This window comes from Propithecus coquereli, unplaced genomic scaffold (genome assembly GCF_000956105.1).
Source record: "Propithecus coquereli isolate 6110/MARCELLA unplaced genomic scaffold, Pcoq_1.0 Scaffold312, whole genome shotgun sequence".
NCBI lineage: Eukaryota > Metazoa > Chordata > Mammalia > Primates > Indriidae > Propithecus > Propithecus coquereli.
The window spans coordinates 1,338,596-1,353,399 of NW_012148753.1; the positions used below are offsets into that span (position 1 = coordinate 1,338,596).

General features: G+C 32.7%; 1 protein-coding gene across 1 annotated transcript in view; it reads right to left on the bottom strand.

The window, feature by feature from the left end:
* Nucleotides 1-7,576: 7,576 nt before the first annotated feature.
* The window catches only part of SEMA3A (sema domain, immunoglobulin domain (Ig), short basic domain, secreted, (semaphorin) 3A), a 257,094-nt gene continuing 249,866 nt past the window's right edge, over nt 7,577-14,804 (bottom strand). The window contains exons 16-17 of the mRNA XM_012650120.1: nt 9,719-9,861; nt 7,577-8,032 (exon numbers count right to left, since the gene is read on the bottom strand). Coding sequence (XP_012505574.1) covers nt 7,577-8,032; nt 9,719-9,861 — 599 coding nt within the window. The remainder of the gene's footprint in view (nt 8,033-9,718; nt 9,862-14,804) is intronic.

Below are 14,804 nucleotides of genomic sequence, written 5' to 3' on the forward strand. Positions count from 1 at the left end.
TAATTTTTATTTTGGGCACCTAACCAAATATGTGAAGAAAATTTATTTTGTACCAATTCAGAATTCTTTTTTTTTTTGCTTCATTTAGACTGTTTAAGAAAGATGCATGAAAAAACTAGTATTTTTTCTTCAATGTTTTGTTAGAGAAATGAATTACAGACATCAATTCAAGTGTTTTATAATTGAATACTTAGCCAATTTTTCATTGGTTTGTTCATCTTCCATGTTAGTTAATATATTTTGTATTACCAAGTGCCCAAGTCAATAAATTGTTTCCTTGAATGGACATTGTTTTTAGATGATCTAAATTAATTTCCATTCCAGTGATAATTTATTAAAAGTTTTATAGTTTATTTTCACTATGTGATACAATGCAATGATAAAACAGATATGTTCTAATTGGATCAAAGGACAAGATTATAAGCTGTTTTACTCTGCTGCCCAGGCTGGAGTGCAGTGGCTCTATAGTAGCTCACCGCAGCCTCAAACTCTTAGGCTCTAGTTATCCTTGTGCTTCAGCCTTCAAAGTAGCTGGGACTACAGTAGTGCATCACCACATTCACCTAATTTTTTTTTGTTTGTTTTACTTTTTGTTGAGACAAGGTCGCACTATGTTGCCCAGGCTGGTTTCAAACTCCTGGCCCATCTCGGCTACCCAAAGTTCTGGGATTATAAGTGTGAGTCACTGCACCTTGCCTCTGGGTTTTAAAACTTGCTAAATGTTAAATCTAAGGTACACCATTTATTAATTTTATCTCCTATAAAGTTGGAATAACAAAATCGCCCTGCTTCATATGAGGAGGTTCACCTGATACCATGAAAATATTCTGAACATAATAAAGAGATATACAAAAGTATTAATACTATTAGTATCACCAGGCAATAACTTTAGTACAGGATGTATTAATGCTTCTATACTTCTGCTTATGTTGGTTTTATTTAATATTATTACATTAAAGTATAATTAATACAGTACAGTACATTATAAAGAATTTTTCTCTAAGGTATAATATGTATTGATATAAATCAACTTAATAAAAATATATAAATATTTCCTTTAAAAAAGTTCAAGAATATTACTTCTCAATAATGAATATAGAGCTACCTAATATGGCTTAATTTTTTATAAACACTGTTTAATGACAAAGAGGCACTAAAAAGAAGACCAGTATGAAAACAGTTGAAAATTATATTCCAATCTTCACTGAGGGGAAATGTATCCTACTTTTGGAATGGGAAAAGATTTTGTAATCTAGGGTATTTTTACTTTTTACTTTTTTTTTTTTTTTTTTTAAATCTGGAGGGTTTGGGAAGTTAAAGAAGGAACTTTAATAATGGCGTATTTCTAGAGTTAATGATAGACAATTATTTTAGTCAAAATATGATAATCCTGGGATAAGTATTTACCTATGCTTTTGAGTAAATATATTCCTTAATTGGAAGAATTCAATATACTCATTGACAGTACACTTCTCCATAAGGATAACAGATTTTTTTTTGTGATGCTATATAATATTCATTAAGTAATAATTTAACCCACTTCCCAAACCAAATAAAATATAAATAATTTCAACAGACATGCTATTAGGGCCAAAAGTAATGAAAAGAAGAAAATGAGCAATGATTCTGAAATTCATAGATGGCAACAATGCAAATACATACATATACCATTATTAGTCAATATCTAAATTCAAGTGGAATTTATTCAATGGTATACAGCGACCCAGACTTAAACTAATTTGTTTACATTTATAGGCAATTTTAAATACTACATAAATAAAACAAATATTTGAGGATTAATAAAACTGTCATTATTTTTTGAAATTTAAGAATATAACCCCCTTGAAAATTGAGTTGTGTTAAAAAAAATTCTATAATGGGAAAGCTGTTTGATTTTAAATAAAAAACTTTGTCTAAAAGGTTTCAGCCTCTCTGGAATTAGGTATCAACAAAACAAACAAAACGTAAGAACTGGACTACACAAATTATATGGATTTTAAAAAATGTATTTGCTTGAGGTCTAATGCTTCAGTGAGATTTACAAAGAGAGTATGAAAGTTGAAACTTCAAAATTACTCAAATTGTGATGACTTGAACACATTTATGAAAACTTTTGCTTCGGTACCATATAAATAAATGTGTATACAAGTATAATGTTTAGATTAAAAGAAATAAAATACATTCCTTTGTTATATGAGAAAAAATTGACAGCTTAACATAATGGTGGTGTGCAGTTGACAGATTCAAGATGAAGGTAGGCCTCATTTTTTTTAACTTTTTCTTTCTTTTTTTTTTTTTTGTTTAAGAAAATAGGAGTCTTTGCCTGTCGACTGCGTGTGTTAACCTCACCTGAAGCATTGCTTAGCCATGAATTACTCCATCGAAGGTATCCCTTGAACAAATACAGACTTCAAATTTTATCCCTTTGCTGAAGTCTTGCTTGTGAGCCACCTTGCTAATTAGCAAGGCAACGTTGGAACTGGTTACAGAATAGTCTATACTAGATGAGCGAGGTAAAGCTGTAGGTGGGTGGAATGTAACAGAAACTTTCATTCCAACTGAGTTAGAGCACAGAGGAGTCAACCTGAAGAGGCTAGCTTCTCCCAAACCTTTGTCTGCAGAATTTCAAATTCTAGCTGAAGCATGGTGGTTTGGACTAGAGAAGAGACTATGGAGTAAAGATTGGTTTGAAGGTGGTTGTGGGAACACTGCCCAGTGCTATGAATTTAGCTGGGTAAAGATAAATGAGGTCAACATGAAGAGGGAAGTTAACGAGATTGGTGGGGGGTGTAGGAGGCAGAGGGGATGACATGTGACACCATGTGACAGGAAAGAGAATGTGGGGTACAAATAGAGAGCAATAAATCAAAATCCAGGAAAAAACCAGACAAATGCACCATTTTAACTCATAGTAGTGGGACATTTAACTTTTCTTTATGAACCCTGTGCTTTATCTGTTTGGAATACTTGTTCTCAGAAAAAAAGCATTTTTTCATACCTCTCTTCCTTTCTTATTTCTTCTACCCTACTCTTCATTTAGGCGACTAATAATTCAATTCGCAGCTCTCAGGTCACTTCTTTGATGCACTCTATGAGCTCTTGCCACAAATTAGTTCTTCCTTCCTCTTTGTTCCGATAGAACTTTTGTGAGCTTGCATTTGGCACTTATCACATTGTGACCTTTTTCATTTCAGCAATGATTTATTGAGCTCCTTCTTTGTGCCAGGCATCATGCTAGGCACAGGAGACAGAGATATTAATAAATTCGATATAAACCCTGTCCTCAAGGAGCTCACAGTCTGGAAATGGAGATGGGGCTATAAACAAATAAATCACACCACTGTGGTAAGTGTGGCAATTAAAAGTATATACAAGGCACAGATTTAGCACAGAGAAGGTGGTTAGCTTGACCTAAGGATGGGAGGATCAAGAAAGACTTGCTGGATAAGATGATAGAAAGTCATGTCACTCTCTGTTTCTTTCATTTCATTGTGAACTCTTCGAGGACCGGGGTTATGTCTTACTCATCTTAGTATCCTCATCTGCTAACATAGTGCCTAGCACAGAGTAGATAGTCAAAATCTATCAGTGGAATTCACCTGAATAGGTAGGAATCTGGTTCTAAAGGGTAATGTGTCTAGAAGCCTAATTTCTTTATATTCAAAATTATTATTTTTATTATTATTTGGTTTGTTTCAATATTTGCCTCTGCCTGTGTGTGCCTGCATGTTTGAAAAGAATCTGTTTTCATTGGTGGGGTTGATTGTGAAAATGTCCTTACTGTATGAGGCACCATTTCTGCTGCTTTATTGTCTTTTTGATTTAGAGATCCCCTTAACTTACTAACGTAAAAAAATACGCTTCTTTAATTAACTAGTATAAGAAAACCATTCGAAATCAAACAAACTAATCAGATTTTGCAGGCTTTTTGAAAAATAATATTTTCTTCTTTATGGAAACATGTATTTTGCAAACATTAACATTGACTTTAAGTAATTATCACAAAGTTAAAAAAAAACCATAGGTGTCTTTGGCCTTAGGCCAGTTTATATCTAACACGTTATTACACAATAAGGTGACGTTGAATCCTATTTGTTAAGTGTATCTTTGAAACCATGAAACCTGATAGAGTTTCATTAAATTGAATACAAATTGTGTTTAAAAAAGTAATTCATAAAACAAAGATTTCAAAATGTTATACTATTGGCTCCATATTAATAAAACGCTTGCCTGTGACCTTCAGGATAGGCAATCTCAATAACAATCATCTGGCATCTTTGTAGATCTTGAATAAAACCAAACTGATTATGATAATGACACATTATAGAATTTTATCCCCACATTTCCTTTTCAGGTATGACATTATAGAGAACAATATTTAATTTAAAGTGTGTAAAAATTCACATCATTACCATAAATATAGAATTCAGTTTACAGATGACTACAATGAAGAAATCTGTTAGCTAATTATAAAGCAACCTGACTCTGGTGCTCAACATTTTCTAAGCTTATGTTCCTTAATACCATATGTTAGAGGGAACAGTAAAGACATCTGAATTCAAATATTTTGAAGAAATGTGTATTTAGCAACTGAATACATGCTAAAAGAAATAATTTACAGCAGCAGTTTCATTACATGTTTCTCTCCAATTTTCTAGTTCCCATCTGAAATGCAATGATAAATACAGATATGGAACATATTTCCTACCTGGCAAAAACATGCTTATTTATTGGGCACATAACTTCTGCCCTTAAATAGTACATAAACCACCTTGTCACCTGTGTGGGAAAATCTTGCATTTTAGGATGACGTTGAACACATTGAAATGGAGTACCTGCAGAAAGTTTTATTTTACACTGTTCTTCTTTTTTCAAAGTATTTACATCTCTTTTGCCTAATGTGTAGGTAGCAAAAATATTAAACACATACCACTGAAAATCACTAAATAATACATTAAAAAAGCATTAAGTGTGCATTTACATGCGTTTACATTTTACATTTGATTTCAACTGGGCTATAATTTCTCTGCTGTGATGCATCTTTTTCATACCTTAAGACTGCTGCTATAATTTACTTAAGGTCACCAGTCTCTTAAACAAAGTTTCATCTCGGATGACACATGCATATGCCAAAGTCTATTAAAACTGAATTATTAAGTGGGATATTCATTTTCGTGCAAATTGCCCCCTCTCAATACACATTGGCAGAAGATTATGACTGCAATAAGAGTTATTTATCTCTAAGTTATCATTTTCTTCAAAAACTTAGACCTGATGACATATTAAGACATGCCAGTAGATTTGTCCTTTTTTGCAACTTTTAATTAAAGTCTAGACTTTTTTTTCTATTGGCATTACATAATGCTAAATAAAATGCATTCAGATTTTGGAAGGCATTCATGAAGTTATCATACAATTGCTATCCTTTCAAATCCTTTTTTTTTTTTTTTTTTGAGTGCTAGTAAGAAATAAGATACTTCTGCTATTGCAAACAAATTTCTTTCAGCTGCAAATTTAGAATGAAATGCAACACTGAATTTCAATACAGTTAAGATACTCCATGAAAATAAAAGTATGGCCTATTTCTGAAGCACTCTTTGTTCTTTGATTTGTATTTCAAACACAATTTTCTGTTCAGGCGTGTGTCCTTCAAATAATTTAACAACGCAGCTTATATTTGAGTTGTATAGTACTTCCAAAAGCAACACCATATTAGTCAATGGAGCTTAAAATTGAATGTAGATTATTTTTAGGCTTTTATTTGAAACAAGTGGCAACAAATTGTTTATTGAAAGTCATCATTAAAACTGAAACATGAGCTTCCATCTGTGAAATATTTCAGCTGATAGGGAATAAAAATTCACTGTAGTCTGAAGTGAGAAATTAATACTGAGTTAATTAGAATCCCAAGACAGCTAGAGTTAGAATTTCAATGTTGCTTCATTAATTAGTTATAAGACTTTTTTTTTTTTTTGCATTTTTGTGCATGATGAAGGACCTAGGAAAGGATTCCTGAAAAGGTGAGTGCAGTGCAAAAGAAACCATATTATAATGTTGAAAGTCTTACCTATCTTGAAGTCAATGATTCTCAACAAATTGTTTTAAGACAATAAAGGAGTCAAATCCTTAATTATAAATCATTTACCTTATTTTGTAAGTTGGTGCAGGAAACAAAAGTTTTAACATCTTTCAAATGTGGGTTGCATCCTGGAAAACAGTTTGTATAAAAGTCATTCCCAGCGACCTGAAAAGAGTCATGTGTACCTTGTACAGATAATTGTCTTAAACAAGATAAAAGGCAGCTGATACAGATGTGAACGGTTGGGAAATTTGCCTTTAAGATGTTGCTCTGAATATTATTGATCTCTCTCTCTTTTCAAAAAATATTAAATGACACAGATATAATTCCTAGTGGAATCATGAGAAAGATTTTATGTCTCAAATATTATGCAGGGATTCAAATACAGAATTAGATATTTCTATTAAGACTATATTAAGACTATGTTTCTTATTTTCATGAGAAACGCAGTTCCTTTTCTCTTCATTGATCCTTTAGATATAATAAAAATCAATTTGTTTCTCCCTTTTTTGTTGGTTAAACGCTCTGTTTCTCTGAGAACATTATGCAGGTTAAAATTAATTTAGATAATACTTAAAGAACGGGAGGTGTGAACAGCTTCCATTTGTTTGATTTACTCAGAGAAATAGAGCATATTTTATATTCTGGTTTTAGAAATTCACTGTTAATGATGTACATATGTTTCTGGAATAATATCAGCTACCCCTCTTACAGAACTGAAAATAAAATGTCAAAAACAAAAAAAAAGCAGCACACAATTGGAATTTTTAAAACAAAAACTATATAGCACAATAATTGTAAGACAAAAACCTACTCTAGCTTAGAAAACAACTAATTTTCACTGCATATTTGTCATGGTACATTTAAATTATAGTTTTAATAAAATACATCTTTAGATCAAAGCTGAAAGAAGACATCAGTAGTAGATCAATGTATTCTATTTTTCTTCTGCATGATGGATGGTTTATGTTTTTAATATTTCCACAGACCATTTCATTCAGTATCATTTTACTCATTTTACTCCTCCAGTACATACACAAGGGCTGGCAGACAAAAAATATCTTTGAATCCAACCACGTTTTGGAATATTCATCAGCTTAGTAAATCCATGCAGTTTATTTTAAACTTTTAGTTCAATAAAATGGCTTTGCTGATGCAGTTTTTCTCCTTTAGATGGCAGTATCGCAAATGCCATTTTTATTTCTCAGGCAAAGAACAAAGAGAAACCTGTACAATGAAATCTCAGAGGAAACATTTAAGTCTGCTAAAGTGAACATCTGCATCACCTGTGATCTCTGTTAGGCGGTGGTGTTAGGAAGAAAGCCTGTTAGGAAAGTTACTCATGGATTTAATTTATAATTGGTGGAACTCAGTTGAATTTCCCACCATTGTAAACATCCACATAATGCCATGAAAAAAGTTCATGTATATTGCATTTTTTCCAGTTATTGTCTAGGCAAGTTTCCACTTGCTTGAGGTTTCTAGAGGTAATGCAGCTCAGACACTCCTCGGTGCCCTCTCAAATTCGTGGGTCCTCCTGTTTCTACCTTTCTTATTTTCTTGTAAGTGCTTCCACTTGTTACTGTTCCCTTGGGTATGCCCTGGCCTTTGTCGACGTTGTTTTCGGTCCCTTTTCCAAACTTGTTCACAGAACTCATCCATCGTGTTCAGGTTAGGGTGGTTGATGAGCTGCATGAAGTCTCTGTACCAGACCTTCTGGCTAGGTGTCATACTGTTGGACATTTCTTTGGTCTTAGAGACATCTCCATCATCATCTTTATGAAGAAGTTCTTCCAAATGCTCTGTGTCTATGACTTCCAGGGTCACTTTAAGAAGAGTTTGCATGAACCCGTGTTCCACGGCGTGACAGAGGTAATTGCCCGAATCCTTCCGCTGCAGGCTACGCAGCAGAAGTCCTTGTTCTGTCCTGATGATATGATCATCCACTCTGATCTAGCAGGGGGGAATAAAGCAATATAAAATAGACATATTTAAAAGCGGTATAAAATCTGAAACTCTGTGTCAATAAAAATTTAGATTATGTGTTGATCCACATTTTAAAAGTTATTAACGTTCTTACTTTAAGATAAATGATAGTATTTTCCTATCAGGAAAAAGGAGGTATAAGATTTGCCCATTAACTTTAAGATGCATTGGGTAACACTACTGTTTAATAGAATTTCTTATTATAATGATTTTAACTATTCAAGGTAACTGGAGGGTCCAGCACAATGGCTCATGCCTATAATCCTAGCACTTTGGGAGGCCAAGGTGGGATCGCTTGCAGTCAGGAGTTGAGACCACCCTGAGCACGAGTGGGACCCCTGTCTCTACAAAAAATAGAAAAAAAAATTAGCTGGACATGGTGGCATGCGCCTGTAGTCCCCGCTACTCCAGAGGCTGAGGCAGGAAAACCGCTTGAGCCCAAAAGTTTGAGGTTGCAGTGAGCTGTGCTGATGCCACTGCACTCTAGCCTGGGCAACAGCGTGAGACCCTGTCTCAAACAAACAAAAAAAGATAGCTGGAGGAAAGAACGAAGATATACTTTATTTCATAAATTTGAAACTGGGTATAAAAATATGGGAGAAGGCTAATGTTAAATATTGAACTTGGAATACAGAACCATGATACCAGAGAACAATGCAACATTAGAATGAATTTATAAGAATATTTCAAAAAATGAAATAAAACAAACAGTAGTTGAACAAGCAGACAAAAATATGGGCTTTCATGCTTAATAATAATTTATTCAATTTTCTAGAGACATATATATGAGGAGATGCTCTTGAATATTTTTAATCTCACTTTTATTTTGAATACAGTTCATGATAGAGATCTTGAAAAGCCTACCTTGGTAATGTATAAAATCAATCTTGGCATTTGTACGAGGTAATTATATAGTTTAAGGGCTGCTTAAAATATACAAAAAGATAATGGAGAGGAATTTCACCTTTATATTCATATTGTTTATAAAATTGTCCACACATAATATATTTTACTAATCAACAAAATAGTCTGGTTACCCATATTTAATGCTTTTAAAAAGCTTTAAGGGATCAGAGTACTCACTAAGATTTTCTGTATACATTTCTTGACGTTTACAGAGGAACAAATGGATCCACTGAGAAGGAAGATATGCCTGATGCTACATCAATAGTTTATATCAGAGTTGGTACTGTGACCTCAGGTCCTTCACCCTAAATTTACTACTCCCTCTCCCGACCTCCCCCCTCCCATTGGAGGAGAAAGTTAATGGAGAAAGAAAAACAGGCTTGGATAGCAAAATTAATTGAACAAAAATTAAAATGAGTAGACGGATTTGCTATTTTTTTAGTTGTGCACAAAAATAGACAATGTATTTGATTTGTAGATAGCCGTGGTAAGAAATAAAGGGACTCTAAAACATATCCCCAAACTGCTTCTAGGACAGAGACTCTCACCAGGTCACCTTTGTGACCCACAAAGCGGGTCATGCAGTCAGCTGCAATGAATACTTGCTTAATGAATGAGCTATCGATTGGTTTAGAAAAGAATAAGGATAGGGTTCTCAGTACTTTTTCTTCCTTTAAGTCAATAATGCTGGGGTCACTTAATAGTATATGTTAGATAGAAATAATCCAGTCAATTTCATTCCTGTACCTCTTCTTTTCGCTCTTCATTTCGCCTCTGGAATTGCCAATAGACCAACGCTCGCTGTGACTTTGGACTGCATTCCAGGAACGTGCTACTATTTTCTACTCCATAGATAATTCTCTCTTCGAGGCCGTGGCCATGATGATTATCTGGCCAGTGATGAGGAAATGAATTGAGAAAATGTTAGAGACGTAATCTCAAATTTCTGTGGTATTTATTTGGAAATTCAGGAGATGAATTGTTGCCAAGTTGGAAGTTGTTTTCAAATTGATTGAGGATGGCAGAAATGTCAAGGATGTAAAGTTACAGAACTCAAATGCCTACCTAAATAGAGTATGTTTTTGGTATGGATTATATAAAGCATATACAGAGATTTGTCTACCAGAAAATGGCATTACATTTACAAAATCAGTCATGTGTGCAGTATAACTATACATCTTTATATGCCATCATAGTACTCTACAAGAAGTTATTTTCACTGTAAAACTTTGTGCTCTGACTAATGGGACCCGTTTGTATTGAACTATTTTCTAGTACAAGAGTTATTGGCCTGGGCTTTTGGAAACAAGTATCTGTTTCTGAGAAATTATTTGCTCTTTGTATTTGTTTTTGATCTGTAAAATTAAATTCACTAACCAATAATATTTTTGTAGCATTTTACAGAAGGTAGAGTTTAGGAAGTTTATTTTTCCCACCAGTAACTCCTAAATGATCCACAAGTTTGTTCTAAAGATCAGTTGGTGTGAAATGTTTGGGATGGCTCAGGAGAAAGATGTATAACTATAATGCAATATGGTTTCAATTGTCCTTATTTTAAAATGACACATCTTTTATTATTTTCAAGAATTAGGCTACGGAATATGGCAAGAGTATACAATAAAATTCAGCAATAGAAAGACCTGTTTCCTGATTAAGTTTCTATTATTTTACCCTTTATGTAACCTTCTTCGATGTGGTAAATGAAACACAGTTCAGATCAAAAGGACAACACAGGGAATCTAGGTAAAACTCATTTAGAGAACAAAACTCCTTATTATCTTGTATAATCCTGTTTCCATTATGACATCCTGTATGATCTGGAACTCATTAAATTAATTTAGAAAATAATAAATATATTTTCACATGCATAGAAAGCGACAGTGCAGACAGATGAAAAATTTTGCTTTTCTACTTCAAACTCAGCTAGATTTTTAATTTAAAAAATGTTTCCCTCCCCCTTTTTTTTCGGCATCACTATGACAGTTTTACTCTTGTCATAATCAACTGAGAACTTTTGTCTGTCAAAGCCAATATAATTTGCTCTCACTAGGTTTAAAGATTTTGAAAACTTTGTTTCCATACATCCCTGTACAAGGCCTAAGTCCTTCATCTCCTGCTCATCCTGCTACAGGCAACCTTCTGCCTCCAATTGCTCTCTCTAGGGATGTCAACCACAATGCCTGATGCTCAAATGCCCTAGGTATGAAACAAAACTCTTCTAATATTGGGACGTATCTGTCCCTTCTTACTGAAAAGATCAATCCCCCGGAAGTACGAAAAAATAAGTTACTAAAATGTAAAGAAATAACAATATTTAACTGATTCCAAGTGACTTTTTAAAAAATATTGGAGTTGTATGTCTTTGTGTGTCAGTATCTTCCTTGAATAGGCAGGCTTTTTTCTCTAAAATTATTAGTGCATGTTGAATTGAATAGATATGGAACATGTTGCTGTGCTAGTTTGCAAGATATCTGCTTCTGGGGATAGAGGTGAAGACTTGTTATGCTCAACAGGAGCTAGAAAATCTTCTGTGATTCAGAAGCTACCATGAATAATTAGAATGTATTGTCACACAAATTAATACTATATTATTAAGTATTTTTTTTTCTGTCAATTGTTCTGCAGTTTAAACTTTTTAAATCAAGAAATCCTTTACCTTTAGGAAGAGACATTCCATTCAATCTTTATATGTGAATGAATCACAATGTATTAATTAATATATGATGGCATAACATAGAAAAAGCCACTGGATTTAGAAACAAACAACTCTGTGATCTGCCAGTATATTCTCTACCAATAATCATGTCTCCCAGGCCTACTTTTTACATGTTGCCATTTATGATAACAACTGACATGTCTCTTGCTTAATCTATTTAAGTTACTATAGAAACCTAAGGAATAAATCAGCATTGCTCTCAAGCACAGAACTCTGTTTCAGTCCTTCAGTACATTAGTTGACACAGCAAAGAGGAGCAATGTAACTCATATAACAGGAAAGAAAAGTGTTTCAATACAAATTTAACATCAATAGATACTTTAAAAAAAAAAATCACCCTGAGTTGTCTTCTTTCCAAATAATATAACCATTCTAGCTGATCCATAGATTGTTTTCTTATAATCTTTCTTACAGTCCTGGGTAACCTGCTCAGTTTTTATGTTCTCTTCAATATATCCTCTAATGGTGACAGACTTTTCCCAATGTAGCAGAAAAAATAATGAATAAATCCTCTTAATAGTAAATGTTTTCTTATATTTAAAAATTTTATTTTATACTTCTCTATAGTAGAATTTAATATAAGATGTTATTTGATTTAACAAAGAATTTATACCCAGTTGTTTTTAGTTTAATATAGCAATATTTCATAGTCTCCTTCAAGAAACATCATGGCATTTGGGTACTTTCTAACTTGCATAAAATTAGAACTACAAGTGGTAAATTTGGTTCATTGGCTTGGTGCCTTTAGTTAGTTTGCTTTTATAAATACACTAACCAATACCTTAAAGTCCCATTCTCCGCTTAAGTGGACCCTTTCTTTCTCCCTTTCGTCCAACAAAAAGGAGAGAAACATCTTCCAGCTAGTAACCAATGAAGCTAAAATCTTGTCATATTAACTATCAATCATAGCCAGTATACAGAGGTAATATTGTATTTCTTTGGTTTAAGGTTCTCCTATTTTATGTTTTGTTAGGTTCTGTTGCCATCAGCAATAATCACAAAAAGTAAAATTTCTATTGAATACAGTTATCTGTTAACTCCTCTGCCAAAGACTGTTTCTACCATCAACAACTTTTAATTTAAGACCAGAATTTTCATTTAAAATGGCCTCAGTCAAACATTCATATATTTGGATGCTCAGATGTAATAACTTATTTTTCTGTTAATTTCCCATCACCTGACAACTTATAAACAAATAGCTAATAAGTATTTTTTAAAATAATGATTAGAAGGCACTCAATAAATATTTATTCCCTTTCCTGACTCTTCTATCACAACTGCTTGCATAAATTTTGTACGACATAGGAAACATTAGAGATCCAATAGTGATGTGTTTCTATTCCCCCTTCCTCCTCCTCCAGAAAATTTGTAAGTATGAACAATATTTTGATTTTGAACTTTTAAATCTTATTAGATTTCTCACTTTTTCTTAGGATGTCAAACATAATATTGATTTTTAAATTATTTTTATTTGTAATTGATAACACTTGTACATATTTATGGGGTACAGTGTGATGTTTAATGCATGTAAACATTGTATGATGATCAAATCAGGGTACTTACCATATTTGTAAGTACTTGATCATCTATTATTTCTTTGTGGTGAGAACATTCAAAACTTCTCTTCTAGCTATTTAGAAATATATGCTATATTGTTCCTTGCTCTAGTCACCCTAATACATATTATCGGTTTGATTATTTATTAAAGCAAATAGCTCTACATGTAAATGGCAGCATAGTATAGCTGTAATTAAATGCTTTTCAGAGAGTATAATATTGAACTCACTATTATCCAATATAAATCAAAAGCTCAACTGGGAAAATATTGTTGATTATGGATTTCCTGAAGGATATGAAATCTTACATATTTAGGGTAAGAGTAATCTAAAATTTCCCTCTGGATTAAACCAGTTGATCTGAGAGCTGTTTACATGGAACAGATCATGTTAATCGTGTCAGATAATTGATTTTATTAAATTGTGTTTGGTCAGTTCCCCCTGGCCTAAATTGAGAAAACCTATAAGATATAGTTTATGGTGTTACTCACTGTATTTATGTCACAATACCGTTAAGTATAATGTTCATTGCACTGCAGTATTTTCTCTATTTTCACTTTTGGTAAACTTTTTTTTTTTTTAGTCTTAGTTTTTAGGAAGTATTGAGATTCTGTTGAAAAACTGATCCTTTTCTTCTGTTTAAGAACTATGTGATCATGTTTCCTCTCTACATGGAATGACAAAAATCTGTTAGATAAATTTATGTTTTACTTGTATAACTTCTTGGTAAATATGTTCTTGCTGCATGCCTGGTTTTGTTCTCTGTCAGTATACTTACTTTGTCTATGTGGCAGTGTTGTTATTTTTATCTTATTTTTTTTTCACTCAAACAATTGCAAATTGTCTTAAATATATTGTACAGGTTATTTGGCAATTATAGACAATGTAAAATTTTTATAACCCCTTTTAAATATTTTTTGTTGTTCTTAGAACATATCTATATGAAAATAGTACATGTGGGCACAGTAATAGTCATAAACATGAGGTGACATTATTGTTGTTAAAGCTTTGACTGTTAAGTCAAAAGTTAAAGTCATTTATTCAGAATCCATACTAAGACAAATTATGAACTCTCCTTCCTAACTCAATCCCACTTCCCTACTACCATCACAGAAATTATTTCCTTTTTTATACTTCCTAAAAGTCTCTTTTATTAACTCCTTATATATGATAGATGCATTTAGTTTTATTTGTTACAATTACTGTTAACTGGTTATCTTCTCCCATACTTTGTGTGTCATAATCCTGGCAGAAAGGTAATCATAAACCCTTAGCTGATATTTGCTGAATGGAAAATCTGGGTAACTACATTGAATTTAAAACCTGAAAACACGTGTAACTTTGACATCCTCAAGACATAGAAATATCATAATTACATAAAAGAAGTGATTAAAAGTTTCATCAAAAAGAAGATATATATATGAACATTTATAACCTTGATTATGATATAATACTTTATTGAACTGCTGGTGGAATAAGCATTTCAGATTTTTAAAATTTGTTAAATTTAATAATGTTATAATAGTTGATTTGAGATATGGAGGAAGCAGATGATTACTAA